The sequence below is a fragment of the Meleagris gallopavo genome, chromosome 1 (assembly GCF_905368555.1).
Source record: "Meleagris gallopavo chromosome 1, MGAL_WU_HG_1.1, whole genome shotgun sequence".
In the NCBI taxonomy this organism is placed as follows: Eukaryota; Metazoa; Chordata; class Aves; order Galliformes; family Phasianidae; genus Meleagris; species Meleagris gallopavo.
In genome coordinates, this window is record NC_139404.1 from 122,232,625 (window position 1) to 122,259,398 (window position 26,774).

The following is a 26,774-nucleotide window of genomic DNA, read 5'->3' on the forward strand; positions in this document are numbered from 1 at the left end:
TCCAGACAGGGAGATACGCAAGCCAAAAAGCATTTTTATTTTTTTTTCTTCTCCACAGAAGGAAATTTGTAGAAGCTTCTTGCTATGGTTGTTTGTTTGTTTTGTTTTGTTTTGTTTTTCCAGATTCAGCTTTTTGCCACAGTTGAGAGGGAAAAAAAAGTGAAATATATGAAGAACACAATTTTTCACCTAATAGAACAGAAGAAGTTATGTATCTTCAAAACTTGAATTTTTTTAGTCATCTGTTCCTTTTTCAAACTTTGTTGTTAGGCAACTATTTTACGAAAGTGTAACCTATGTAACCCTCAGCAAATTGATTTCCATGATTTTATTCTATCACATACTAGATCTTATAATATGAGGAGCACAGTTCCACCTATTTATTCAGTCAGGTAGAAACAGGCTAATAACAATTATAAAAGCTAATGCTTCATTGTTCAATATAAGGAAAAAAGATTTCTCTGTTTATCAGCCTCTGTTTGGGTAAACAGGTGCTTTGATCAAGAAGCGGCATGCATTACAGTCAATGCTATAGGAATACAGAAGTACAAAATACTATGATCAACTTTTCCGTATACCAAGGTTATAAAACAGTTGTTGATGAAGAATCCTGACGGGAGGTTTTCAGTATTAGGGTAGGGTAATCCTAAGGGCTTGTGTTGTTATTTGGATCCTGACTTGTGTGGGCTTAGGGTAGAGCTCTTATAAATTCAAAGCCAGAGATTGCTGTGTGCATGCATTTGAAGTATGTAAAGTGCAATTAAGTCTAGATATTACTTCAGAGATATTAAAAAATTCCTGTCTCATATTAAAGCCTCCTATTTTATTATGCTGGCCCACAATATCAAGGTTGGATGTTGATGGTATGGCAGTAGAGGTTGAACCTTCCCACCAATATTCCATTATATTTTGTTGCCATGTTACAGATGGCAGCAGAGGGACACTGACACAACGGCATCTGACTTGGAAGTGTGAAGGAAAGCGGTGTCATTGAATTTCTCCATGTGGAAAAAATGGCACCCACTGACATTCATTGACAATTGCTGAACATTTCTGGAGACCAAACAGTGGATGTGAGCACACTGAGGGGTGGGTGGTGCGTTTCAGCAGTGGTGACAGTGATAGCAGGTCACCTGCCCTGGTGCAGACTGTTATGAGTGCAGCATGATGGCTCTTCACTGGCGAAAATGCATAGCTACTGGTCGTGACTATGTTGAAAAAGAGTGTTTTGTAGCTGAAAATTTGCTCTATCATACTGTGCTGTTGTGCTCTTTGTATCAGTTATAGTTTAAATGGAAATAAATAGGAGGCATTACTTTTGGAGTAACCTACATATGAAGTCATTCAGCATTTTGCCAATGTACTATTATGGCCTACGAAAAACTCAGTTTGCATTTTAAAATGTTAGTCATTAACATATTGAAAAAGTTCAAACATGGCCTACATAAAACCATTTTAGGAACCAGAATGCATATGTAAAAGCTCTAAAACACACTGTTTGGAAAATTGGTTTCATTTAATTCATAATTTCTTTTCTAAATCATTGAAAGTACACCTAGTGTAACAGAAGTATTCTTGATGATGTTCTGCCAAATATGCCTTCAGAACATATTGTAGTTCTGGCCCTTTGTTTCTGAAAACTCAGCTAGACTGTCCTTACTTAGCAAATAATCCACATCAGTGTATGGTGATTCTGCTGAAGCTTCTAACTGAAGCTTTATCAAGAACACTGATTAATACTCATGTTCTACTTGACTTTTCAGAGTTTTGCTTTAACACATATATTCTTCTGGTATGAATTCTGGTATGAACTTTTCAGCTGAATATCAGATTTACTTCTATTATGCATATTGCTCTGTTCACAAGTGCACTAGGGAGGTGTATCTGATGAAGATTTCTTCTTGTTTTAGATAGAAGAGTTAGTTTCTCAAGTTTATTCAAATGCATAGTTTCAGTGGAGCTGTGGTTGTGCCAGAAGTCTAAGTTATGTCTCTGAATGCTGATTAGGAAAGAAAAAATGAGTACTTACAGACTTACATAATCAGAGCTCTGGTACAATGTATATCTTTGCATTTTTTCCTTTCTTTTCCACTTCTCCTCTTCCTTAGGAGATTAATTTATAGAATCATAGAATCAGTAAGGTGAAAAAGACCTCTAAGATGGTCTAGTTCTACCATCAATTTAATTAAGCTTTCAGCATTAGTAGAATGAGATGAGCACTGACCGTGGCTTTGTTGATTCTAAATTGTTTATATCTGTTAGGCTACCGAAGGGCTACCTGGGGATCTAACAGAGACCTAATCTCCTGCTGAGCATTTTTAAGACAGTGTTAGAAAAATGTGTGGCTTTATTTCTGTGCAGGAAGTCAACGTAAGTGTTCTCTGCAGATCTCATGCTTTTGTCCTTATGATGTGCATTGTAAACACCTGCCTCTGTTTATAAATTAAAAAGTAGTAAGCAAGATGGTCGATGCTACAGATAAAGAGGGCAAGTAATGATTACAGTAAGACATTGTTAGTAAGAAGATCTGCTGTTCATTTTTCAGATAGCATCTCAGTTATTGTGGCCAGCAGCTTATCCAGTGAGAGACCTTCTGCACCTGGATTTCCCTTTGTTGCACTAAATGTTACTCTTATTTCATGTCTTCATTAAGTCTCTGAATGCTGTTTAGGAGTATTACGGACTGGGCTAATTGCTCCTCACAGATATGTATTGAAGGGTTCATGACAGCGGAAGAGGTGGTCGGAGGTGCCTGAAAGCACCTCTGTGACCACTGGAACATCCTCTGGATGCCAGACTTGGGAGAATTCCCTGCGCACATGTAAAGCTCAGCTGGTGCTCATGCAGGGAACACTCTTAAGGGAATTCTCTAAGGGAAATAAGTATGGTTGCTCTTTCACCTGCCAGCATGGTCATGCAAGCCAGCTTATCAGTACTAAAAAAAATTAATGCCAGCTAGTGACAGTTCCACGTCTGTTCCTCTCCTAGTCCACCCTGTACTTGGGGATTAAAGGTGATTCTTCTTACCAAATCAAGAGTCATTTTGACTAGGAACGTCATGAAAGCACTTTTTTTTTTTCTTCTCATTATATTATAAAATGACTTTTTATGCAGGTAGTTAATGCCGGGAAGCAGTCAATATTCACCCACCTCCAGTGGACTGAAGGCAGTTCTAGAACTGTTATGTTATGTTGCTGTCTCAGACAATAGCATCAAAGCTCCTGTTTTTATTTCCTACGTTTTTTGTTTCTTAGTGCAACTAAAATATTTTCTTTTACTGTCATTTGTTATGATGTACTAGTATAGTCAGTTTTAAACCTGTTTTGCTATCCATCATGAAAGCACTAAAAGCAGGGCATGTTGCTCTTTTTCTCAAAGCTCACAAGCCTCTGACCATCATCATGGTGCCTGGGTGCCTTATGTGTAAAGTGAGCATCAACAGCAAAGCCCCAGGCTCTGCTCATGCTCACCTATTGAACCTGCAGCTCTCTGCCCAGAGGTACTATGGTATATCAGGCTGAGGGTTCTGCAGCCCAGACCTTACTACAGTGCCTGAGTTCTGCTCTCTCCATCAGAGCACATTCCATGTGCATTTTCCCACCATTTAGCAAAGTCCTTCATGACTGAGAATCATGGAGGAACAAATTTTAAAATATCAAACAAGTTACTTTCTTTTAATGTATACACTTGAAAACTATTTTATACCTTTATACGCTCGGGAAGGTGTAGGCAAGAGCTGTGTTTTCTTAGGATCCCTCCATCCACAGAAGTTGAGTATTTGCTGTCTGATTAGAGCACTGACCAGAGTCAGTGTTCTTTGTGGAGAAGGATCCATACCTATCTCATCACAGTCTGAGACTACATCTGTATCGTCTTGTTTTTCAAGATATAATATTATTTCTTTAGCAAGCTGGAACACGACTTTTTCTATTATGGAAATAGACTTTGAGAATAGGGTTCAATAGAAATGGAGCATTTTTCACTCAACCAGATTTGATTCTAGTCTGGGACTACACTTTTAGATGTGTTTTCCCAAAGGTCAAGAAAGTCCTCTGACAGTGTGCTTAGTTGGTGTAGATTGGTTTATCACATTTGTCTCCAGAATAATCACAAAGCATCAAAAAATGGTTAATATCTGGTACCAAATTATGGAATGTTTTGTTTTGTAGTATATTGTATTGCTGTTTTTTGTTTGATGCTTAAAAAATAAATAAATAAATCTATCAGGAGCACATAAAATTACTGGTAAACTGTCATTTTATTGATAAAACTCAGGGCCCTGTAGGAACACAAATTTCTTTAGAAGTAGGTGAGGATTGCAGCAGTTCTGTGTTCCCTGGCAGGTTCCCTGGCAATTTATGAATATTTTCTAGAAAAAATGTTTCATTCATATGCCACTAGAGCTGAATTTTTGCTATTATAGTAAAGATTTACATAGTAAAGAAGTGATGTATAATGCAGGATTTAAACTTCTGTTGGCTACATCATTTAAACCCATATGTTGACATGCTATAATTCCTCTGTGTTTCATTTTAATAATCAGTAATGCAATAGCCCAAAGGACTACTACATGTATAAATATAATGTTACCTATGTAAATCTTTATCTGAAGAGGATGCTCTGTAAACAGATTACTGAAGAGTATAACGGGTTGAGGAGGAAGAGCAGAAAATCATGCGTTTCAAGAAAAGCAAATATTTCAAGAAATGTTTAGATACTGTACTGAGGGACATAGTTTAGTAGGAAATCTTGGTGGTAAGGGGGCAGTTGGACTAGATTATCTTAGAGGTCTTTTCCACTATGGTGATTCTATGATTCTGTGCTTTTGCCTGGTGGTTTTCAGTGCTTTCAGTTAGCTGCCAGTTGCCAAGCACAAAGGAGTGCTAATTTAAAACAAAGTGAACTAAAGAGAGAAACCTATAAGGGAGAAGCAGGAGGTAGTCCAAGCGTTATGAAGCCGTATAATAACCTGCATTGCTAAGGGAATGCATCTGCACTGCCAAGGACAGGTTACAGGGAGACAGAGAGCGATGGAAAATACCTGCGGGCTCAGCCGTTCTGTTTTCATAGTGCGTGATGTGCCAAAGCCTTTCACTCCAGGTCCTCCGGTTGGAAATGTTTACCTTCCGCCTGTGCTATAGCTGGCAGCGCTCTGCGAGTTACTGCGTGGGGACAGCACACGTTAATCTAAATAAATATTTCATGATGGACATTTATAGGCACAAGAATGCCTAAGTAAAACCTTCACCCTGCAGCTCCATGTGCATGTCCGGGAGGAAATTCACATTGTGCAGTGCCCAAAGAAATGATTGCAACTGCAAGTGCAGTGCAGTGGGAAAAGAAAAAAGCACAGTGAATTCTTTCTTGTGCTATATCAAGTTTTAGCAATAGTTTCTGCTTGCAGACACTCAATTGCTTTCAACATTGCACAGGCAAGAGAGTATGTAGCTTGACATTCGTTTCATCCACTGAGTGCAGGAGGCTGGCACTCAGGAAATGAGTCGCTCATAATGAGTGAGCCAACAGGGAAGTCTTCTGGAGACGTGAGATGTGGCTCTTTGCAATGCCACTGATGGTGGTTTTCAAAGTCGAATGGATTACCCTATTACAAAATACATTTTATTGTGATTTAATTACATGCAAGGAAAAAAAATTACTAAGAGCTACTAAAGGAAAATGAGCATTCTTGAAGCAGGGAGGTTGAATTAGATGATCCCGAGCGGTCCCTTCCAACTTCAACAATTTTGTGATTCTGTGAATATAGCTACTAAGAAGTATTTTTATTGAATTATAGAAATATTGGGATTTTTATCCATTTCTGTTTTCATAACTGAGCTATAGATATAATATTCTTCTGTCATATAATTCCTCTCTTTATACTGCGTGAAAATAACCCTTCATTGTAGAACAACACATTTTCTTCCCTAAATGGACAAGAAACACAATTCTCATATGCAAAGAAGGCCGCCAATGAAAGAGGAGGTGGATGGGGAGCAGGTGTTCTTTACTCAAGAACTGTGTAAACAACAGAAGATAATGTCAAAAAATACAGAAAGCTACATTAAAGTCTTTGTATGAATTATGTATAACAAAAAATAACATTGCATATAGGTAACATAAAAGTAAGGTCTCTCCATGTAGATAATCAGTATCCTTTATTGTTTATAAACTTTGTTTATCTGTAATCTTTATAAACCCATAAAGGAAAAATAAATATACATATAATATATAAATATAAATCCATAAGGGAAAGAAACATTGAATAATTATATTTTGTTACTGGTTCATTTCAAGCTTATTGCCAGGACAGGACACTTTCCATCATTTAAAATATAATACTCTAATAGTGTCAGAAAAATAACAACAACAATAATAAAAGCTGTTGTAGTTTTTACTACATATTATTGTTTTTAAAAAAAGGAAAGGAAAAAAATAAAATTAGCATAGGGCTTCACAGTATAGTGGCTATTAAGTGGGATAATGTAAAAATTGTGGTGAGGAGTTTCTGCATGTTAGATCCAGCTGTGCCACTAACTGTATCACTTTGAAAAAATTCCGTGCACCGGTCATGCTCATGCTTGTGCTTAGCAACATCTGGACGTAGCAAGTAGACATGCTGATTTCCATAACTTTCCAGAAATGAGTAAAGCAATACTGGAAGTAAATAATAGTAATGGGATTCACTCTGCGCTCTTTCTCTCTGAGTCAAATTTGCTGTTGGTAGGTGATCCTGCACAGAGCAACAGAGCAGCATATTGTTAAAAAAACATAATTCTCTTTCTGTTCTTTATTTTTCCACATTTAAAAATGAGGTTTGTATATCCTTTACATGAAAACGGCTTCTTAACTAATTTATATATCATATAGACTGAAATTTGGATCCCAAAATGGACTGTACAAAATCTGGAGACTGTAACTGAAAGTTAAAAGGCGATAGTCTTAACACTGGATGAATTTCAACCTTAAACCAAAATTTTCAAAAATAATAGCCTCAGAAGTCAGACTCCTTAAATCCTCAATTCTTGTCTGAAGTTGGTGTATCCATGCAAATACTTCTGTGTTCTGTAGGCTTTGGTTCACTGACAAAGTCCTAAATAGATGACCTAATTTTTCAAATAGAAAAGTCTCTGGCATTAAGCGAACCTGGAAGTGCTCACCACTTTGGGAAAACAGGTCACATAGCAATTTAATATTCACTCAAGAGTTTCATTCTAGGCTTGTTTTTTTTTTTAAATATTCATCATGTCTTAATACATACAGGCCCAGAGAGTGATGTACGCACTGTAGCGTGAAATGCAGTCGACATATAAATTAGTAAGTACTGGACAAACTAAGTTCATTTCTGAAACAACTGATCTATGGAGCTGCCTGGGCAGATGTTTTTCAGGAAAGTCAGAGTGGATTAACAAAGAGAGAAAAAATGGCTTCTTCCTTCAATTTTACATTTCCTTGCCTTTTAACAAGAGGACAAGACTTTTGACTTCTCACATCTTGCTAATATTCTTGAGTGGAATCTGTTAAGACAGCAATATCTAACTGATCTATTGAAAGAAGACATTAAGTGATGATTATATGCACACAAGGCTGGATAAATCAGCTGGATGAATAACACTTACCAATTTGGGCTTTAAATATTCTCAAACCACAGATGAGGATAGCAGGTCATACATATATAATATATATTTAATAGCACTTTGGACTGAAACAGTAGTACTTTGCATAAATATTTGCTAATTAATTTTTAAATGTACAGTAGGCATTATGCACAGGGAATGGTTTGTTTGTTACCAAAAACATCTGAATATTAATTATATTCTCAAATCTCAATGGAGATAGTAAGTGCTAAGTGTTATCAATTTTTTTTTTTATATTTAAAACTGCTGCAATTGCACTAATCCTTCAGTACATTGTATTTCAAAAGTGCTCATGTCTGACGTAACCTAAATCAACAATCATTTCAATACTTATTTGTTTTTACGCAATATAGATTATAATTAATCATGTCTTTTGCTGGGGTTGAAAGGAGAACTAGAACTGACCTCGAAACTCTTGTCAGATCTCTTAAGCTTTAGCTTTTCACTGAGACTCTTGTCAGTCTTGCTTACAAATTGAACTCTTTGGCGTGGGGTAAACCTTAACTGTAAATGATTGTGGTTCCACTGACTTCAGTGAATGAACATCCTTTGTTCAAGTTAAGTATGTTCCCTTCTATCGTTCTGCCGTCTTTCTTTGTCTTAAGAGTTCATTCCTGCACAGAATAGACTTGCCCAGAGAAGCTGTGGGTGTCCCATTACTGGCAGCATTCGAGCCCAGGCTGAATGGGGCCCCGAGCAGATGATCTGGTGGGTGGCAGCCCTGCCCAGGGCAGAGGGAGTTGGAGCTCGATGATCTGTAAGGTCCCTTCTGTCCTAAGCCGTTCTATGATTCTTTGGTTTTCTCTATTTTCTGTCCTGTCTATCTCTAGAACTTTATTCTGTTTCTTACATTCCTCTGGGCCTGATCACCACTACACAAAAATCCAAGATTTGAAGAAACAAATGTGTGGTTCCCTCAACCAGTCTTTTACTGATGAATTTCTTCACAGTTGGAGTTCAAAGAATCACTCACTAAGAACAAGGTTCACAAGAAATCATTGCTAGTTTGGCCCTAGAAGTCATTAACTTGTTTTCCATGTGGATATGAAAGTGTAATTTATTTCTCTCTTTCACATGAATAACTGTTCTGGTATTTCTGTTGTATTTGACTATGCAGCACTAAAACACTCCAGAAGCTGAAGTTCTGTAATCATATTATAAAATCAGTATGTTTGAGATGCAGTTTCAACTTTTGTTCTTCTTTTTACATCTTAGTGGAATCTTAAGTGGAATATCAGAATATCAATATAGGTACTTGGAGCATAGAGGCTCTAAGACTCCAAGAAAATGTAAATCATTTATCAAAAGGCTACTATGAAGCAGTAATCTGAATTTATAAGATGAAAAGTAATATAAAAATAATCGTATAATATGCAAAGCCAGAACACAACAGTAGTAGAGAAACCAATGAAAACAAGCAATACTTTTAGTTTTATGTAAGCAGGCTGCTGACTGTTCATATTGCCAAGAGGTAATAGAAAAATATTTGCAATAAACTCAGTGTTATGAACTGGGGATGTCAGAAGGTGTGAAAGGACCGGTATATTAATCAAAGTATGACTTTGAGTTATGAACTTGTCATGTGGATATGAAAAAGGGAATTCTAATCATAGACGGTATCAGGCAATGAATTACCACCTTTATATTGCTGAAATCTCATTTAAAATTCTGTATTAACTTTATTCAACCTTATTTCAGAGGGATGAATTCTCACTGGATCAGGTGCAGAAAAAGGGATTTTAACATAACTAGCAAATGAGAATCTTCCTCAGGAGTCAGAAACTGAGTATTATAATTAAGCGGCTGCTGGGAGTAAATATGCTTGCTGTCCCTGAATAAATGCAGAATACAAACATTGAAGTAGATTTGATTGAACGAAAGTTGCAAAAGCAAAAAGAAATTTTAATTTTAAAGTAAAAGGGTATGAATGGGCTGTGAAAGGGGCAGAATTTGTCTGCTGAGTAATATTCAATAGTTGTGGGAAAACTATGAGGAAACGGCTTGTATTCTCCTATGGGTAATTGCAAAGATGAGAATTAATCCATGGAGATCCACTTCAGTTTTTTGTGGACTTCTCCCTGCTGTGAAAGACCACTTAAGCTATTGGTTTACACAAACAGAGAAACATGCTGAGGCAGATTATTTAGTGTCCTTACCATAAAAGTGAAGCACAGGTACTGTGTGCACATTTTTGATTTTATGCCATATTGCAAAACCAGTAAAGCAAAGGTACGTATCCATTAACTTTTATCTTTAGTAACGTCTATTATTATGCATTAAAGCGTATGTGAGACCTTTTATATTGTTTTAGAACTAAACCAAATAAAAATAAAAAGTACAAGTTAAAGCAGGCCTGTGTCTTAATCTCTTGTATTTGTTGAGACTTAACAAGATGTGTTTTTGTTGACTTTCATTACAAAAGATGCTGCTTAAGGAACAATAGCCAACTTTCTCACATAGTTCTTTCAAGAACAGACCTGCTTATGATACCAGCTAAAATCTTTAGTCCTTAATATCTTAGTGAAAACTTGGGTGATGTATACAGTGTCAGAACAATAATTTCTCTAATACTAATCCAGCTGAACCAATCAGGACATGCCATACACAAACTGCAAGCACACAGTATGAGTTCAGATCCCATGTGTCATGTCAGGGTGGGCAGTTATCACCCAGCTAGTAGGTCTGCTGTGCACAATTCATCCTGGAGGTTAGTCTCCATGATATCATCTCCAAATACTATACCTGTACCTCTCCAAAAACTACTTCCAGCTTCACAGCCTCCAGTCTTGCATCTATGGGTGGGAGCAAATCAGTACCTTTTGAATTCATGCTGCCTTCTCTCCATTTGCTATCAGGAGCATCCAGCAATAGTCTCAGTTGCTAAGACTTCGTGACTAACTTTCTATTCTGCACATGGGCTATGTGACCACGTGTGCTGTGCCCAGCAGCATGGAGTGGGATGCGTTTGGTCTTCCAGTGCTCTCTTCAGGGCTGAAGGGCTGAGACAATTGTGAGCCTTTGCAAAATAAACCCCGCATCCTTCCTGACTCAAGTGCTGTGGCCATCTCACTTCATGTACATATAGCTTATGCAACAGTTTGTTCAGTGTTCTTTCCCTTCACACATTTCCTATTTTTTCTCTTGCAGATGGGCAAAAGAGGAAGAAATCACTAAGAAAGAAACTGGACTCGTTAGGGAAGGAGAAAAACAAAGACAAAGGTAAAACTACATGAGTACATATTCACTAATTGGGTCTTAGTTTTACGTATAAGATTTCTTCAGTCTTAAATGTATGCTTTCTGAAACAGGGAAATGTTACCAAGCTGATGTGTTGCCTACATATTCATTTCCAGGTGGAAAAATATCATATCCTTTAGTATTTGACATTTGAGTGAGCCCATCTTCTGAACTGAAAGCTTATTTCCTAGGAGAATATGAAGAGTTATAGAACTGTGTCTTTTCTTCCTCATTTTCAGCAGCCAGTGCAGAGTGAAATCAGGATAGTATGATCCTGTTGTTTACCTCCATATACACACTCTCTTTTAGTTCACAAAGCGTGTGAATCCAACCCTGCCCAAAGCTAGTCAGTTGGTTTGTTTTTCTTTTTTTTAACCTTAGGAAAACAGACATTGTTTAAAATGTATAAATGCTTCAGTGCTACTGATCAGCTGGGTCTTAATAGACTCCGTGTGACGTGGATTATAGAGATGGTTGGACTTTCTTGTTTGGACATTAAGCAGCTTTCTGGGCTGGGTCCTAATCCACTGTAGTTTGCAGTCATTTTAACCAAGTCCAGATGTTGAGAGCTGAAATGGGTTTTTCTGAAAGTGAAATTTTCTGCGTGTTGTGCATCTAATTTTATGTTCAGTCCTAGAGAAGTAGTTTGGAAAAATAGTACTAAAATTTAGTATTAATACCTCCACTTCAAAAACATATGAATTTGTGAGAAGTGACGTGGTTACCACGATGTTATTGCTTTCAACCTAATTTAATAGAACTTCGAGATTGCAGTGAGAAAAAATGAGCGTCCCATATCAAAGTTACTTTTGGTGCTTGTTGGGAAGATAACGTTTTCCTTTTAATTTTTGTCTGTTGGATGAAATCATATATGTAATTACTCTTTTTATTGGTTTAAAATTGGCAATGGAAAGTATTTGCATTTATCTTTCTAAAAGTGAAAACCCTGATGTGTTTGTTTGGATAAAAGATAATTGTCTCCTGTGTTGCACTGTGAATAACACATCTTTCATTAATTATGAAAATTACTTGATGTGGAACTGAGCTCACCATTAGAATGAATTGTTGAGGAAGTGGTCTAATGATCTTAAATCCACTTTTGGGGAAAAATCTGTTTTGTACTGCTCCTGTTCATGCTTTACATTTGTTTGCAGGGTAAGAAATATATCATTATCTTGCTTAGATTCCTTGTTTTTTTTTTTTATGTTGTTTTGTTTTGTTTTGTTTTGTTTTTCCCCTTACCCATAGATCTTCACAGTGTTATAAAGTGCACCTGGCCATACAGGGATCAGTAGTTACCCACAGCAAAGATCAGCACTCTGTACTTATTCATCCCTGCATATACTTTTATCTACTTCCCATTTCTTAGCATGGCTTAACTTTAGCCAAGCATTTTAAAAAATTATTATGCTGATTCTAATTGAAATTCCTTTTTTTTCTTCTTTTAACTTCAGATCGTTTCAACTCTCCTATCTTCCACTGCCTTATTCTCATGTATAGGTTGAATTCCAAGATGTCTTTTGTTTTCTAAGATGTATGACTTCTCTCCGTGTATAAAATATTATAGAAACAGAGCATCTGTTTATATCATTTGTCCAGGCCTTGTGGTTGATAGAGGTGTTGGATTGGTCAATAAAGAGTACAAAAGTCAGAAAGTCTAAAGGAATCAGGTTCTCTAGCAGAGACTGCAGAGTAAAGAGAAAGTCACGCTGTCTTTTGTTGTGATCAGCAAACATTAAGCAAAAAATAGCCAAGGTAGTGGCACAGGGCACCCCACTTCTCAGTGTTTCTAGTATACATTACTGTGCCCTATTGGGTTATTAAATATCATCTGCCCCACAGTTATTTGCTGAGCACACTCTTAATCTGTGACTGCAGAGTGGATAAGCCACCACGAAGGGATGTCCTCACTTGCACCATGTAGGCAGCTAGCCAGGCAGGCTTGGTGAAAGACAACAGGAACAGTAGCACCTGCATCTCCTGCCCTGCTACATGTGTTGGGATGCGTCTGTGCCGAGAACGAGGCTTCACGCAGTGTTTTTTGGCAGGGTTGGAGGGCTTAGCATAATGGGCAGGACACAGAGCTCATAAATTCAAAGGCTCAGAGTTGCAGAGTTTTTAGGTAATGAGCTTGCTTTTGCAAGAAAAAATGCAAGACCTCTTGTCTTTGTGCTGCTTGTCTTCATGTCTTGGCAGAGCTGTACCTGCTGTCCCGAACAATGGTCCCTGTGTTGCCAAAGTTCGAGTTAGAAGTAACCTCTGTCCTTTTGTGTCACAGCAAGCTGAAAGTATTATCCTGATCTGTACCATGGTGTTTTTTTAAAAAGCATTTCTACCGTTTATTTTATAAAGGGAATATCTTCCATTACTGGGCAACCGCTCCAAAACAAACACTCTGAGCTGTGGATGTGGGTGTGTGCACACAAAAGGCATGCACTGTTCACCCTTGAGCATCCCTGATCCTCGTGCCTGTAAGGAGTGCCTGCCTCTCTTCCCTTTTTTTTTTTTTTTTTTCTTGATGACTGATCACACTGTGCCATCCTCAGAGATGAGCTGTGAGAAAAGGAAGAAGGATGTCAAAGTGGAAACAGGGAAGCTGATTTGCAGGACACTTTTTATAGATAAGTTGCAGCTGCCTTTATGCAAAGAGCATTTCCCTGCCCTCACTTGAGCATCACATTCATAAGCACAGTTACTGCTGAAGAGTACATGAGTAATTCAGAATATTTGAGTTTCCTGTATTCCAGCCTGAGAGAACCCACATATCAGGACAGACAGAAGCCTCGGGGCCATTTAGTTAGGATTCACCTGGAGTATATGTCACCTGAAAAGTATTTTTTGAATGAATAGCTGCCTGAATGTTAATCCTGACAAACACACAGCACTGTGGTCTGTCACCCAATGTGTGATCCTGCGTGTAATTTTCATCCAAAAACGAATAAGATGAAGGTGGTGCAGAGTAGGCCGCAGTCCTGATTACTGGGGATGCACAACAGAGGCCTTGCTGTGGGGAGCTTGAAGAGTGAGCCCTACAAGCAGTTTATTTTGCTTGCAGTCAGCTTTGTGTCTTCAGGTGTGGGCAGTTCCTGAAAAAGAGCAAAGTGGATTTTATAGTTAGTTTTGCCTGATACTTTAGCACTGACATACACTGAAGTGCCCTGGAGCATGAACTTGTGGAATTACTCTGCCTGTGGAGTACAGCATCTCAGGTTCGTCCTGGAGACTGTTCTCCCCGACCCCACTCCATGAGACAGCTATGCTTACGGATATTGCACTCATTTCTTATGACTGTTCTGAGATTTAATTACTCATATGGTAAGACTTACTCCAATCTGTGAAGATTTTACTCTCCCAAAATCACATTTTATTTAGATAGACCAGTTGATCAACCTGACTCTTAAGTGAGAGTCTCAGCAAGCTGAAAGCCAACAAAGACACTAAAGTAGAATTGAATACACTTTAAACAAGATTGATATCTTTATTTTGTCCTTTTTGACAGGTACATCTGTCAAAATCTAATTAGAAGGAAAAAAATCTGGAATAAGTGTTTTCATTTGTTTTTACATCTCTGAGTGACTCACCAGAACAGGATATAGCAAAACTTGCCGGATGTAAATGAATGAAACAGGAGGGCAGCACTCCACCCAGATATCTAAGCAATGTTTTCAGCTGTTACCTTTCAATATCTTTGCTTTTCTCTACCCTGCCTCCTTGTTGTTTATGGACATTGTGATTCTGAATTGTGTTGTCTACATGTGTCTCCAAATACTTGCTTTAGCTGCTGACAAACAGTACTGTAGCTGAAGGAGCATTAAAATGTCAGCACTGCTCAGAATAAGAAATTCTTAGGATTCTCTGCATGCTGGTGGCCGGGTACTGTTCCCTTGCAAATTCACTGCTAATTTTGACGACAGCAGAAGTGGAGCCTTTCATCTGTCTGCTGCTAGCAATGCAGGGGTCAGCGTAAGCATGCCTATTTGGAAAGTACCCACCAACGTTCCTGGGGGAGATGCTTTCCTGGGGGAGAAAGGATTTCTCCTGAAATATATTATCAGTGAACCAGCTCAATTTTTCCTTGGTTCTAGTAAACTCTACAGGTGAACTGAGAGACTTGCTTAGAAGTAATAATCATTTGTTGACAAGACTTTGAATCTATATTTGGGCTAGGTGGCATGACACCAGGTAGGCTATCTCTGTGGGTTAGCATCCTGGTTATAATAGAAATGATGCACTTCTCCAAAATCTCAAGTTGTCTCTGGGGTCAGTAAACACTCAAAGCAAAATGGATCAGAAATCAAGTACATATATGCTTCTGTTTAGGCTGAACGTGTGAGTCTACATTTCCAACATAATTGCCCACTCTGTCAGCTTGTTTCCAGTTTTTATACAGTTCTGTCTCCAAAATTTATTTTTAAACAGTACACTCCTCTAATTGAAAAAGTGATCAGTTTCATTGGGCTTACAGAGACAGTAAGTAATTTAGTAGCTTTGTGACTGTGGTACTCGTGTAACTATACGACATACCGAAGTTTGAGCCCGTGCTATAAGGAACGTTTTCTTCATACAAATAGAACACTTCGAACAGTAGAGCCTGGAGCAGCAGTTGGTGCTTTTACCTGGATTGTGAGAACAGAACCTCAAACTTACATGTCTTCCATCTGAGAAGGGGCTGCATGCCTCTGTGTGACTAACATTCTTCTTTTTCCTAATGAATCTGAAAATTCAAAAGGGCAGTCATTCATTCACCTTAGTGGACATGCCCTTACCTGTCTACCAAGGGAATTATTGGAATTGATTGCTAGTGAGGTTAATGGGGAGAGTGGAGTGTAAAACATGTTCTCCTCTACCACCCAACACCCTCCTGCACACAACACTGTGCTGGGAACTTGAGGCTGTAAGCCAGTCTGTGGTGGCTGCAACCAATTCTCTTGATTTCAACAAATGAACAAAAAGTTACTGATTTTGCCAGTTTTGTAACGTAATTACCACTGCCAGCCAGTATCACTTCCATCTGTATTTAGTCTGAAAATCAGCCAGTTGGTTTTCATCCAGTTCTCCATCTCTGCCAGATATTGAGAAACTGGGGAAGTGGTTCATGTCCTCTGAGAAAGAGGCATATAGCAAAGCAGTGTAGAGCAGAGGATCTGTGTCCTTTCATTGCTCTGCAGTGAAATGACCAATGAAACAAGTTAATTAACAAGTGAAACGAGCAATTGAAAAACTGGCATCCCACACCTGAGGGTTTGTGAAGAGGAGCAATACTTACCTCAAAATACTGGCTTTTATATAACAAAGTTGGGGAACAGGGCCATTTCCATGAAACTCAATGAAAAAGTGCTGAAAACTCATTCCCTGATGATCCCCACCCATTTCATCCTCGTGTTGTACGATCAAAGGCATCCTCATGCTGTTGGGTATCAACAGGTTGTGTACAACCATCCCATCCCCATTTGAAGCACTATCGACAAAAGCATTTATATATTTATTGTTTAGGTTTTCATTCAATTCAGTGGCTTTTGTCAGGAAATGTGGAAGGAGAGAGAAATAGGAGAGCTGGAGGTGTAACAAAGTTAGACAGTCCAAAGAGGAGTCATGCTGCAGATGTGTGTTGCAAATGAATTTTCAAAGTTAGCTTATGGTCTTAAATGTTCATTGGGAAGATAATCCACAATACTAAAAAGTTTCAGTACAATTAATCTCATCATTTTATAATCATACTTGCCAGAGTGTAGGAGGAACAAGCTTAACTCTGGGCTCCAGGAACTGGAAATCTCTGCATTGCTTGACACCCATCTGATGATGTACTTTCTTGTCCTAAATTAAATGCAGATGGTTTTAGATATCATTCTACTCACTGGTCACTTCCAGACTTGTTTGATATGTGAGGTTTCATATTTTCTAAAGAGCAATAGGCTTTCTCAGCAAATGAGAACAGGCCCGTGTTTCTTTGTTAGACTTGGGTAGAAGCGCCCTCACTCAGGATTCATATATTATACTCTTCTTTCCAGTCCCTTTAATCTTAATAATAATGTAAACATTAACAATACTTGGAAGTGTCATCAAAGATATAGTCAATCCCAGGAAGAATTTCGGTCTTTAATTGTTTAGATGACTGAGAGGCTGGATGTGTAAAGATTTTACGTTTGCTCTTTCTCTTTTTTTTTAATTGCTTTTAATTTCTAGTGTCTTCTGTATGCCTGATACTGACAGGTCTGAAACTGGAGTCTAGTAGAAGCTCACCAGAGTCAGTGGGCTCAGTACCTATTTTATTCATTCCATTTGAATACAAAACAGTTCTAATTTGCGGTCTGACCCAATACTTTTGATTCGACTAATCTTTGGTAGGTACAAATTTGAAAGTTAATGATGAGAATTACAGTGTTAGTTACTGACTGACACACTGTGAAACATTTTTCTGATCCGTAAAACATTCTGGGCATTTTGATGTTAAGACTTGAATATATGCAAGGTTCATACATTATATTGATGTATATCATAGAATCACAGACTCATAGAATGGCCAGGGTTGAAAAGGACCACAACAATCATCTAGTTTCAACCCCCCTGCTATGTGCAGGTTTGCTAACCAGCAGACCAGGCTGCACAGAGCCACATTCAGCCTGGCCTTGAATGCCTCCAGGGATGGGGCATCCACAGCCTCCTTGGGCAACCTGTTTCAGTGCGTCACCACCCTCTGAGTGAAAAACTTCCTCCTAATATCTAACCTAGATCTTCCCTGTCTCAGTTCAAAACCATTCCCCCTTGTTCTATCCCTATCCACTCTCTAAACAGCTGTTCCCCCTCCTGTTTATATGTTCCCTTCAAGTACTGGGAGGCCACAATGAAGTCTCCCAAGAGCTTTCTCTTCTCCAAGCTAAACAAGCCCAGTTCCCTCAACCTTTCCTCATAGGAGAGGGACTCCAGCCCATTGATCATCTTAGTGGCCCTCCTCTGGACCCAGTTCTATTGATGTGGAGTGGGTTTATAGTACTGTTAAAACTATACCCTTCAAGGCTTAGTCTGAATAGTGGATGTACTTACAAATGCCCTGTGCAGGTAGGTGCCCACCCTCCTAACCTGCTATGAGCCCCATATGCATGCCTATAGCTTTTCACTCTGGAGCATTGCAGTATCTGTAAGAGAAAAACTTGATGAAAGGATCTGAAATGGGAGAGCTGTGGCATAGGAGCCAGGCTTCCCAATCTCAGAATAGGTTTCCAGAGCCTCTGATGGCCATCTGCACCATTTTGATGTAGCCAAGTGTCTGGCTTCCAGTTGCTTTCAGTGGAAGTTAAGATCTTAATTAGATCTGTTCCCAGTTGATTTTCCAAGGTTCTGTGTGGTATATCGTGCAAGACCCAACTGGAAACAGGAGTCAGATACCAGGAACTATAGTTACCTGGCACTTGTCCACTATTATTTTATTGTTTGAATGTTGTCATTATTGTGCAGTCTTGCACCTCGTCAGAATTATTATATATTTAAAGAGACTTCAGATTGTTTTGCATTTTAACAGCTTAATACTGAATTCCTTGTGTACTGAATAAATATCAGATGTTCAGTAAATGCAAACTTTTTTGTTGCAGAATTTATTCCCCAGGCTTTTGGAATGCCCTTGTCACAAGTGATTGCTAACGACCGGGCCTACAAGCTCAAACAAGACTCTCAAAGAGAGGAGCAAAGAGATGTTTCAGATTTTGTGGCCTTTCTCTTACCATTTGGAGCAAAAAGGCAGAACAAAGAACTTTCCAGCAGTAATTCATCTCTCAGCTCCACCTCAGAAACACCAAACGAATCCACTTCTCCAAACACACCAGAGCCAGCACCGCGAGCAAGGAGGCGTGTAAGTACCCCCATAACTACAACCATAAATGCTCTGTGGAGAATATGGCAGAAAAAACACTGTGTTTGTGGACTGTGGAGTATTTCCTCTGTCATGCTTAGGCAGTGATATTTTATTGATTGGAAGCCAGCCTTGTCAAGACAAGAAACCCCTCACTCTAGAGGGGGGTGCTGATGGGAAAAGATCATATGGACCACGCAAATCTTTTACAGATCCCAAAGTGTCAGAGAGAGAATTCAGAAAACCTCAGCTTGCTCTCTTTAACTACCTGCTTATGTTTAATTGTTGTAAATTTGTCAAATTACATGAATTTCCAGCTAATTCTTTCAGATGGGAAGACTAAACCTCTGTGATTAAAATTTGTATATATGCTTATGTTAGTTTATCTTCACAAACTTGGAAATAAATTAACTATTAATCATCTAATATTAATAAAAATCCCTATGGCCTAATTCAAATAATGTCCTCAGTGGCAAGTAAGAAGTTAGCAGAATAAATTTGTACCAAGCTCTTAAAAGTAAATTTCTGCGTATAGACTAAGAAAATGCCTTTGGCAGCAGAACTCAGTGTAGCATTTTGGGTTGAAAGTTAATCCTGCATGGAAGATAGGTAACTGGTAGACCATTTGCTTGCAGGTTTCTGTTCCTTCTATGTAAATTTTGTGCTCTGAAATCATAGAGATTACCAGTTCTCCAGTGCTGCAGCTAATAACAGTATTACCAATCTTTTTTTTTTCTTTTTTAGTGGAGTTGCCCATGGGATAGAGTTTCTAAAAGTATTGCTTTTTAATTTTGTATTGCACTGGAGATTAAAATGCCCAGTAAAATACTTTCAATAAAACTCCATTTTAAGTAGTCTGAGAAGAAATTTGGGGTACAAGGACAGACTCTGGGAAATAAAATCTTTCTAGGATCCTGATGAAAATTGTTTCAGAGAAATGCAGTATGGTGTTCTATAAGATGCAGTGTTAAGAGTAGCAGATCTATAGTAAATTGCAGATGAAGAGAATGTTCAAGAGCCCCATGACCTGCTTCCTTTCTCTCTAGCTGTCAGGTGAAGCTTATACTTGAGGTGTCAACAGTCTTTCTGCAAGGAGGTGAGGGCATGATCTTTGAAGATGTTTGCATTATTACAGACACAGAATACACGTATTGACTTCTCTAGACCATATTAACAGGCAGTTCTTGCACAGAAGTGCAAAATGCACTTGAATATGTGTGTGAAGGGAAACCTGTCAACTTCTTTCAGAATTTGGCATAGATGTTGCCAAAAAGATAGAAATGCACTGTATACACCCCTGACTTCAGAATCTGTTTTCATATAAAAGATAATTCACATGTCCAGATGTGGGTCATCTGCTGTTCCTTTTGCAAAGAGTAATATGATCCATAACTTGTGTTTGACCAGCCAGCAAGCAGAAGGAATACAGATCTTCTGTTACCTCCAAAGAATAGAGCTCTGTCAGGACCAAGTTCCTCGTCCATTAGTCTGTAGTCATGATGGTGCAATAGAACATATGGAGAAGTAAGAGTAGACTAAGGTGAGCAGTATGATGTGGAGGGAGCTGCCATTCTCTCTCTGTAACATACCTTGGTTACACTATTCTCAACTTCAGCAAAGCAAATGTTTTGATTAAAAATTAAAAAAAAAATGTTGACTCATGCAGTTGACGCAGCCAGTTTCTCACATATATGCTGCAAAGATACTTGTAGTGCAGTCTTGCCCACAAAGCCTACTAGTGTTTAAATTTGAGAATGTTTGTAAATATGCCATTCATTTCCGTTTAATTGTCATACACTTCTGCATACTCCCACGAGCCTTTAAGCACTCAGTTGAGGTTGTCAGTAAGGGGTGGAAAGTAATGCTTTTGGCAGTCCTCTTGATGTCGGTGCTGTGGTTCTCTCTCATCCAAGAATGAGACTGATATCACAGTGGCTGCTTTTTCTGTGTAAGATTTCTGCTGAGCAGTTGGAAGTCAAGACCCTGATGATCCTTTGGGACACTTTCTATGTGCTTATTCTACACAATATTAAGACTGTCTGTTAATATATTATTTAGATATATTATGCAACCAAAACTTGTGTATCAGGAGTTCAGTCCTACTTCTTGTTTAAAGTGATTTGTACTCAGTCCCTTCCATACATGGTAACATTGCTCATTTTTCTGTAAAATATGTTGGTTGTTAAAGCCCTTAAAAAAAAAAAAAAAAGGAAATAGTTTTGTCTGACCTTTATTCCATACCTGTCCCCATAGTCTTCACTTTCATTTTGCTCTTTCCATCTACTTTTTAGTCTCCACTTTTCTTTTTGTTTCTTTAAGCTTAGCTTAAGACTTGCCCAGTTTATTCAGATTGTGAACTTGGCATAACAAAGGATGCTGGCCTTGACTTGGTCTGGCCAAGTAGTGCTGTACTTCAGCCACTGAACTCATGGTCTTTCTTCTTAAAGCCTGCTCTGTGTCCCAGTTAATCCACAACTTTGATAAAGTGCCCAAGGATAATGGACAACTGACTGTATTTACATCTATTTTAGGGATCTGAATCCGACTTAAGTGATTCTGTGATAATAATGGTTCGTGGGATGAGGATGTTTTGCAGATAGGGAAGGACCAGTAAGAGCTAGGGTATAATGACAGTCACCTGTAGTACGTGAGCTGCCTGGGAACAGCAGTGGTGAGCATGGTGTTAGGATTTTCAGTGTCAGGCAAATAATTTTGATGTCTGAAACCCCAGATCTTTAAAAAGAAAATAGGAAAATATTCAGCTTGGAATGTTGCAAGCATGGATCACACACAGAGAATCTTGCTTGGTTTTGGGTTTGTTTTTTTCTTTCTAATTGGCCAGAAATGGTAAAGGGAATCAAGCAGATGTATTTCTGAGAAACCTTAAAAATCAAGACTGAAGTTGCATTCCAAAGAGACTAGTAATTATTTAGAGGTGTGAATCAAAAAAAATTATCTAAAAATTTCACTATTTGTCTGCTAAGTCTTCAAAGTGTTATGAAACACAAGACTATCTCTGATGCATTACTTGCTTTACTTTAGTATGAACTAAGAAGTTTGAATTTCATTTGAAATCTCAGTGGAATTTCTTTACTTTGCCTCCAAGGTGAAAATTTTTATAAAGCTCAGTTTTCTATCTCTGTAGCAATTGAACAGTTCCCATTCAACAGACTGAGATCTTGCAGACAGTCAATGAAATACATGTCAGCAGAAGATATTGCTTTGAAGAAATTAGAGTTCTCAGCAAAGCATAGAATAAAAATTCTACATTTTCTTTATGCTAGATACCTGTACATTTTAAGGACATTTTAAGTTATGGTAGAGTGTATTCTTTGCACTACAAGTTAAGAAAATAATGTACAATTGATAGTTTTTTTGAGAGTTTTTTTTCTTTTTAATTATTATTATTGTCATTTATAAGTCTAGATGTTCCCTCAAATATTTTTTGCATTGTTAAGTTTAATGATAGTTCCCTGACTCTGAGGTAAACGATAGTTTTGAAGCAGCAGTCATGTTGTGGTATGAAAAAAAAACAGATCTTCATGTTCAAGTGTGAACATTGAAAAATGCCATAAACCTGTTGCTTGTGCTACTTCATCCTTTGCTGACTGCTCGAACCTTTGTGCCTTCCTGTAATCCAAACATAATGTTCGAAGCTTTCATTGGAATTTTATTTAAGATACCTAAAGTGAAATTATCTGGTAAAAAAAATAAAAATCACCTCTGTATTCTCTCATGTGTCTTTGTTCTGTAATAGCATGGGTTTATTTCAATCTCCTCAATCGTACATATTTGTGTAATTAGTCAACTCTGTGTGGTATAGAGAGGTAAATCTATTTGTATAATTTTCACTTTGTGAAGAGTGTGGAAGTGTGGAGTATAGAAAAAGTAAAGAATCAGGTGTGAAAATGTGTATATATCCTCATGCAAATACTGTACTGCTAAGTTGCATGCACACATTGTGACTCATGCTTGTCTTGAAGAATATCTAGGCTTTTATAGCACTGAAAACACACCAAATGAATGTAAAGCATTGTGTTTCTTGTGATATAGTAATGATAGCATGGGTGCTGTCCAGATTTTTGCATCTATTACTCTAGTATTATATAGTGACCAATTTGTAAAATGGTAGAGCAAATTGTATTTTGTATAAGTTTTTTATAAATGCAGGTAGGCAAAAATAGTTGTTAGATGAGATATGGTGATTCTTAGATTTCTACAGCCATACTGAATGTTTATGCATGCATATTTTACAGGGTGCAATGTCTGTGGACTCTATTACTGATCTTGATGACAATCAGTCACGGTTGTTAGAAGCTCTCCAACTCTCTTTGCCAGCAGAAGCCCAGAGCAAGAAAGAAAAGGCAAGAGATAAGAAACTAAGCCTGAACCCTATCTATAGGCAGGTTCCGCGGCTTGTAGACAGTTGCTGCCAGCACTTGGAAAAACATGGTAAGAATATTTCATCTTGCCAGAAATGGCAGATGTATTTTTACTGAAGTATAAATAAATAAGTATTTTGAGAACCAAGTGTATACTTAAAATTGCAATGACATCTTTACAAGCTAGACAGTTCCACTCCAGTTTTCCCTCCTGCTTCCCTCTTCCTGTCTCACAGATAATTTCTTAGGAGATGATCTCCTCCCAAACTGAAGATCTGTGCTACAAGCTTGCTAACTGGCCCATTCAGCATGGAGGAAGAGCACTTTCTTGGAAGTCATTCATTTCAGAGCTGGAGTGATAAGCTCTGAAAGAATGACTGTTTACACACTACAGGTTTACACACCATGAGAATGAAAGCCTGAAAGCCAGCTACTAATTCTTGGCAACCAGTGGATCTTTAGATTTTAATGCTAAATGAACGATTTATGCTACAGTGCAAGACATAGCTAGAAACAACATTGAAAAATAGTGGTTCAGAGGAACAAAAAATATCCTATGCTAAATTATATTAAGCTTTAAGAAGATTCTTTACATTCACTACAAGACTTTCAAACTGCTTACTGTTTGTCCCTGGCTTGAATCTCTTGACCAGTTTCAGGCTCAGAGAGACCTACTCTCTCTGAAAGGAATTATAAAACTGTGCCAATATTCTTCTTACAGCTTCATGATCATTCAGACACAAACATCCCACTAGTTTTCTGTAATGCAGAAACAATAGCTAATCAAGATATCTGTTCAACATCTCTCCCAATATCTCTTTGCTTTGTAAAGAATTTTTTATAAGAATTGAAATAACTTGGCCACAGAGAGACCTATCACTTGGCCAGATGATAAATAAACCATTTAATAAGGGTGAATGTAGCATCAAATGCTGCATTTGATGCTTAATTTGACCAGAAAGAAATAATTTACAGTCTTTGAATTAAAGGCTTTTGCAGACGGGGGACAATTTAAACAACAATGCTAAGCTTTTATAATACCCATGTGGCTTATAAGTATATAAAAGAAAACAATGAAAGCAAGTCATTGTTAGCCTTTTAAAGAGACTAGATATCATGGCTGACAAATATGGGGATGATTAAGTTTTAAGATGAAAGACTTCCATCCTTTAAGTAAGGTTAACTGAGTTTAGAGAACATAAAAGTGTCTGAGACAGCAGAAAGAGACCTCAAGCAGAGTATCCTAGTGATTAAGTGCTTAATCCACTTAATACACTGTAATAACAAAGATTGTTTTCTATGCAACACTTTTTACTAAAATATTTTTATTGAAATTGCCTTTTAAATAAAACATGATGTTTCTTTTTGCATTTTCTAAGAATATGATATAGTGCCATACAACATGATCATCTCAGATACTTTGGGGCAAATATTGATGTTCTTCAATTTTCAACTTAATCTACAATCCACAAGAGTATTACACAAAAGCCATCAGGACCGGTTGACTTTGAGAAAAACAAAGATTTCAGAAGACAGACTCAGTTGTTTTTTCATTGATTTGGGGTAAAAACAGAGAACTTGATGTTCTGGCAGCAATCCTCTAGTAACATCATTCCAAACTATGTGATGGATCATGTTTTATATTCTGAATATATGTGACCATATACATTGGTCCTTTATACCAATTTTTCAGCAGCAGGCTGCAAAGAGATTCTTCATGTATGTTTTATATGATTATAATAAGGGAGGAGGAGGAGAAGGGGAGGGGAGGGAAAGGGAAAGGGCTCATGTTTTTTAGGCATAACAACCTTTGGCCTAGTTCTTCCCTGTTGCCCCTGGCATCAGGTCTCAAAGTTGTAAAGGTCTGAAGCTTCCTGCAGACCCTTAGTGTATAATAAATATGTCATGTTTGTGCAGGAACTGGTAACCAGCTTTCAGTTTTTGTCCAATGCAAGTATCTCTGTCTCAGTTGATTCCTTGCTAGTGTTCTTAAACTACTAAATTACTTTTGTATTATTCTGTCAGTTTAATTTTCTGCTATCCAAAGACAGAAGAATATTTGAAGAGAGATGTCATGTTGAGACTAAAAGCTAAAAGATTGAAACTGAGCTGAATTTCTCTGCAGCTCCACATACTGTGGACTTGCACATCTCCAGCAAGCAGTGTGACTCATGGCTATTCTAATGGGGAAAGCATTTGTTTTACAACGCTATTTATCATTTCTTATATATCAGTGGAGAAGATTAATGTTTCAGAGTAGTCTTTATTAGACCATAAATTTTTAAAAGCTTATAGACAATTTCATCCTTTTTGAAACTCATGTATGAAATGATGTATATTCACAGATACTCAAGCCTCTAGGATTTCCACTCACATTCTTATTGCTAAAGACTGTGGCACCTCTAAAGGTGACACCTACTCTCAAATTTTTCAGTTTCTGTAATGGACAATATATGTCCATTCATCAACTGCATTATATTGTTGGCTTGATATCCTCCCTGTATCTATGTACAAGGCTAGAGGAACACAGGAACTGATTTCTCGTGGAACAGCAGGCAACACTCATTCCAAAATAAAGTTTGAATGATATTTCAATGATATAACAGGCAAACATTCTGCATTGCCCGCAGTACAATATTGGTTTATTACTTTCCTTTTGTAGAATACTGCCTACTTTATAAACTGTGTGCAACTCCCAAGTAGTTCTTTCCATTCATCATCTGCCTGATTGCCCTACTTACGTCTCTTTGAAGGAAACTCTAACCTTCGCACTAGTAGGAACTACACAGCCAGTGGATCAACCCAAACACCAGCTGCTTCCTGTATTCAGAGACACAGATCAGTGTCCAAGTACTATCGTGTCAACCATTTCCTTCACTGTCAGTCCTGAAAGGGCCACCTCCAAATGTTGAGCAGTGCCTCACTGTCTGCAGACCTCTGTCCCTCACAGATTAGTAGTGGCACTAAGATGGCATCAGGTAACAGAGATGCCATTTTGCAGGTTAGGTGATGTGAGATCCTTGAGAACTACTGACTGCTTATTCCAAGACAGCTGGGTTTTGTCTCAGAGCAGTAAGTACAGCCCTATAGAGAAATAAATTGCTTTTGGTTTTTTGCGTGTGTGCTTTTTTTAACTCTCTAAAGCAGACAAATAGCCCAGATTGCCTTGATTCAATGTGATTTTAAATAAAAAATTATACAGTAAAACAGTTGTCTGATGTGCTATACTTGCAGGACTCCAGACAGTGGGAATATTCAGAGTTGGAAGTTCAAAAAAGAGAGTAAGACAGGTGAGTTGATATGGATTTTCTTTTTACTCATCAGGTATGACACAAATAACCCTATTGCCTTCTGTTGGGTAATTTCTCCTTGTCTTTAACCTGGAGAAATTCAGGCTTTCTATGTCAGTGACTTTAGTTTTTGTTAGCTCCTAACAGGCCATTTTCATCCATCTTTTACATTTGGTGAAATCTTTTTAAGGATCTCACTAGATTAATAGTCATTGTATATTTTGCTCTGTGGAAGTAGCAAAGAATTGGAGATCCAGATAGTCTACCGTGATGAAATTTTTCAGTTTACAGTGTGAGGAAAAAGAAATCTTGGCTGCTTGTTCATCTCAGAAAGAGCAGAAGCTCCCAAAGTAAGCCTAAACTGTAAATCTTTTTTGGAAAAATTACA

At 37.9% G+C, this 26,774-nt stretch overlaps 1 protein-coding gene across 8 annotated transcripts in view; it reads left to right on the forward strand.

Moving 5' to 3' along the window:
- ARHGAP6 (Rho GTPase activating protein 6) overlaps positions 1 to 26,774 on the forward strand; it is a 303,023-nt gene that overhangs the window by 252,926 nt on the left and 23,323 nt on the right. For all 8 annotated transcript variants that reach the window (XM_085212258.1, XM_085212249.1, XM_085212268.1 and 5 more), the window contains 4 exons: positions 10,782 to 10,853; positions 18,458 to 18,714; positions 22,971 to 23,166; positions 26,331 to 26,386. In XM_085212258.1, the coding sequence (XP_085068384.1) occupies positions 10,782 to 10,853; positions 18,458 to 18,714; positions 22,971 to 23,166; positions 26,331 to 26,386 (581 nt within the window). The remainder of the gene's footprint in view (positions 1 to 10,781; positions 10,854 to 18,457; positions 18,715 to 22,970; positions 23,167 to 26,330; positions 26,387 to 26,774) is intronic.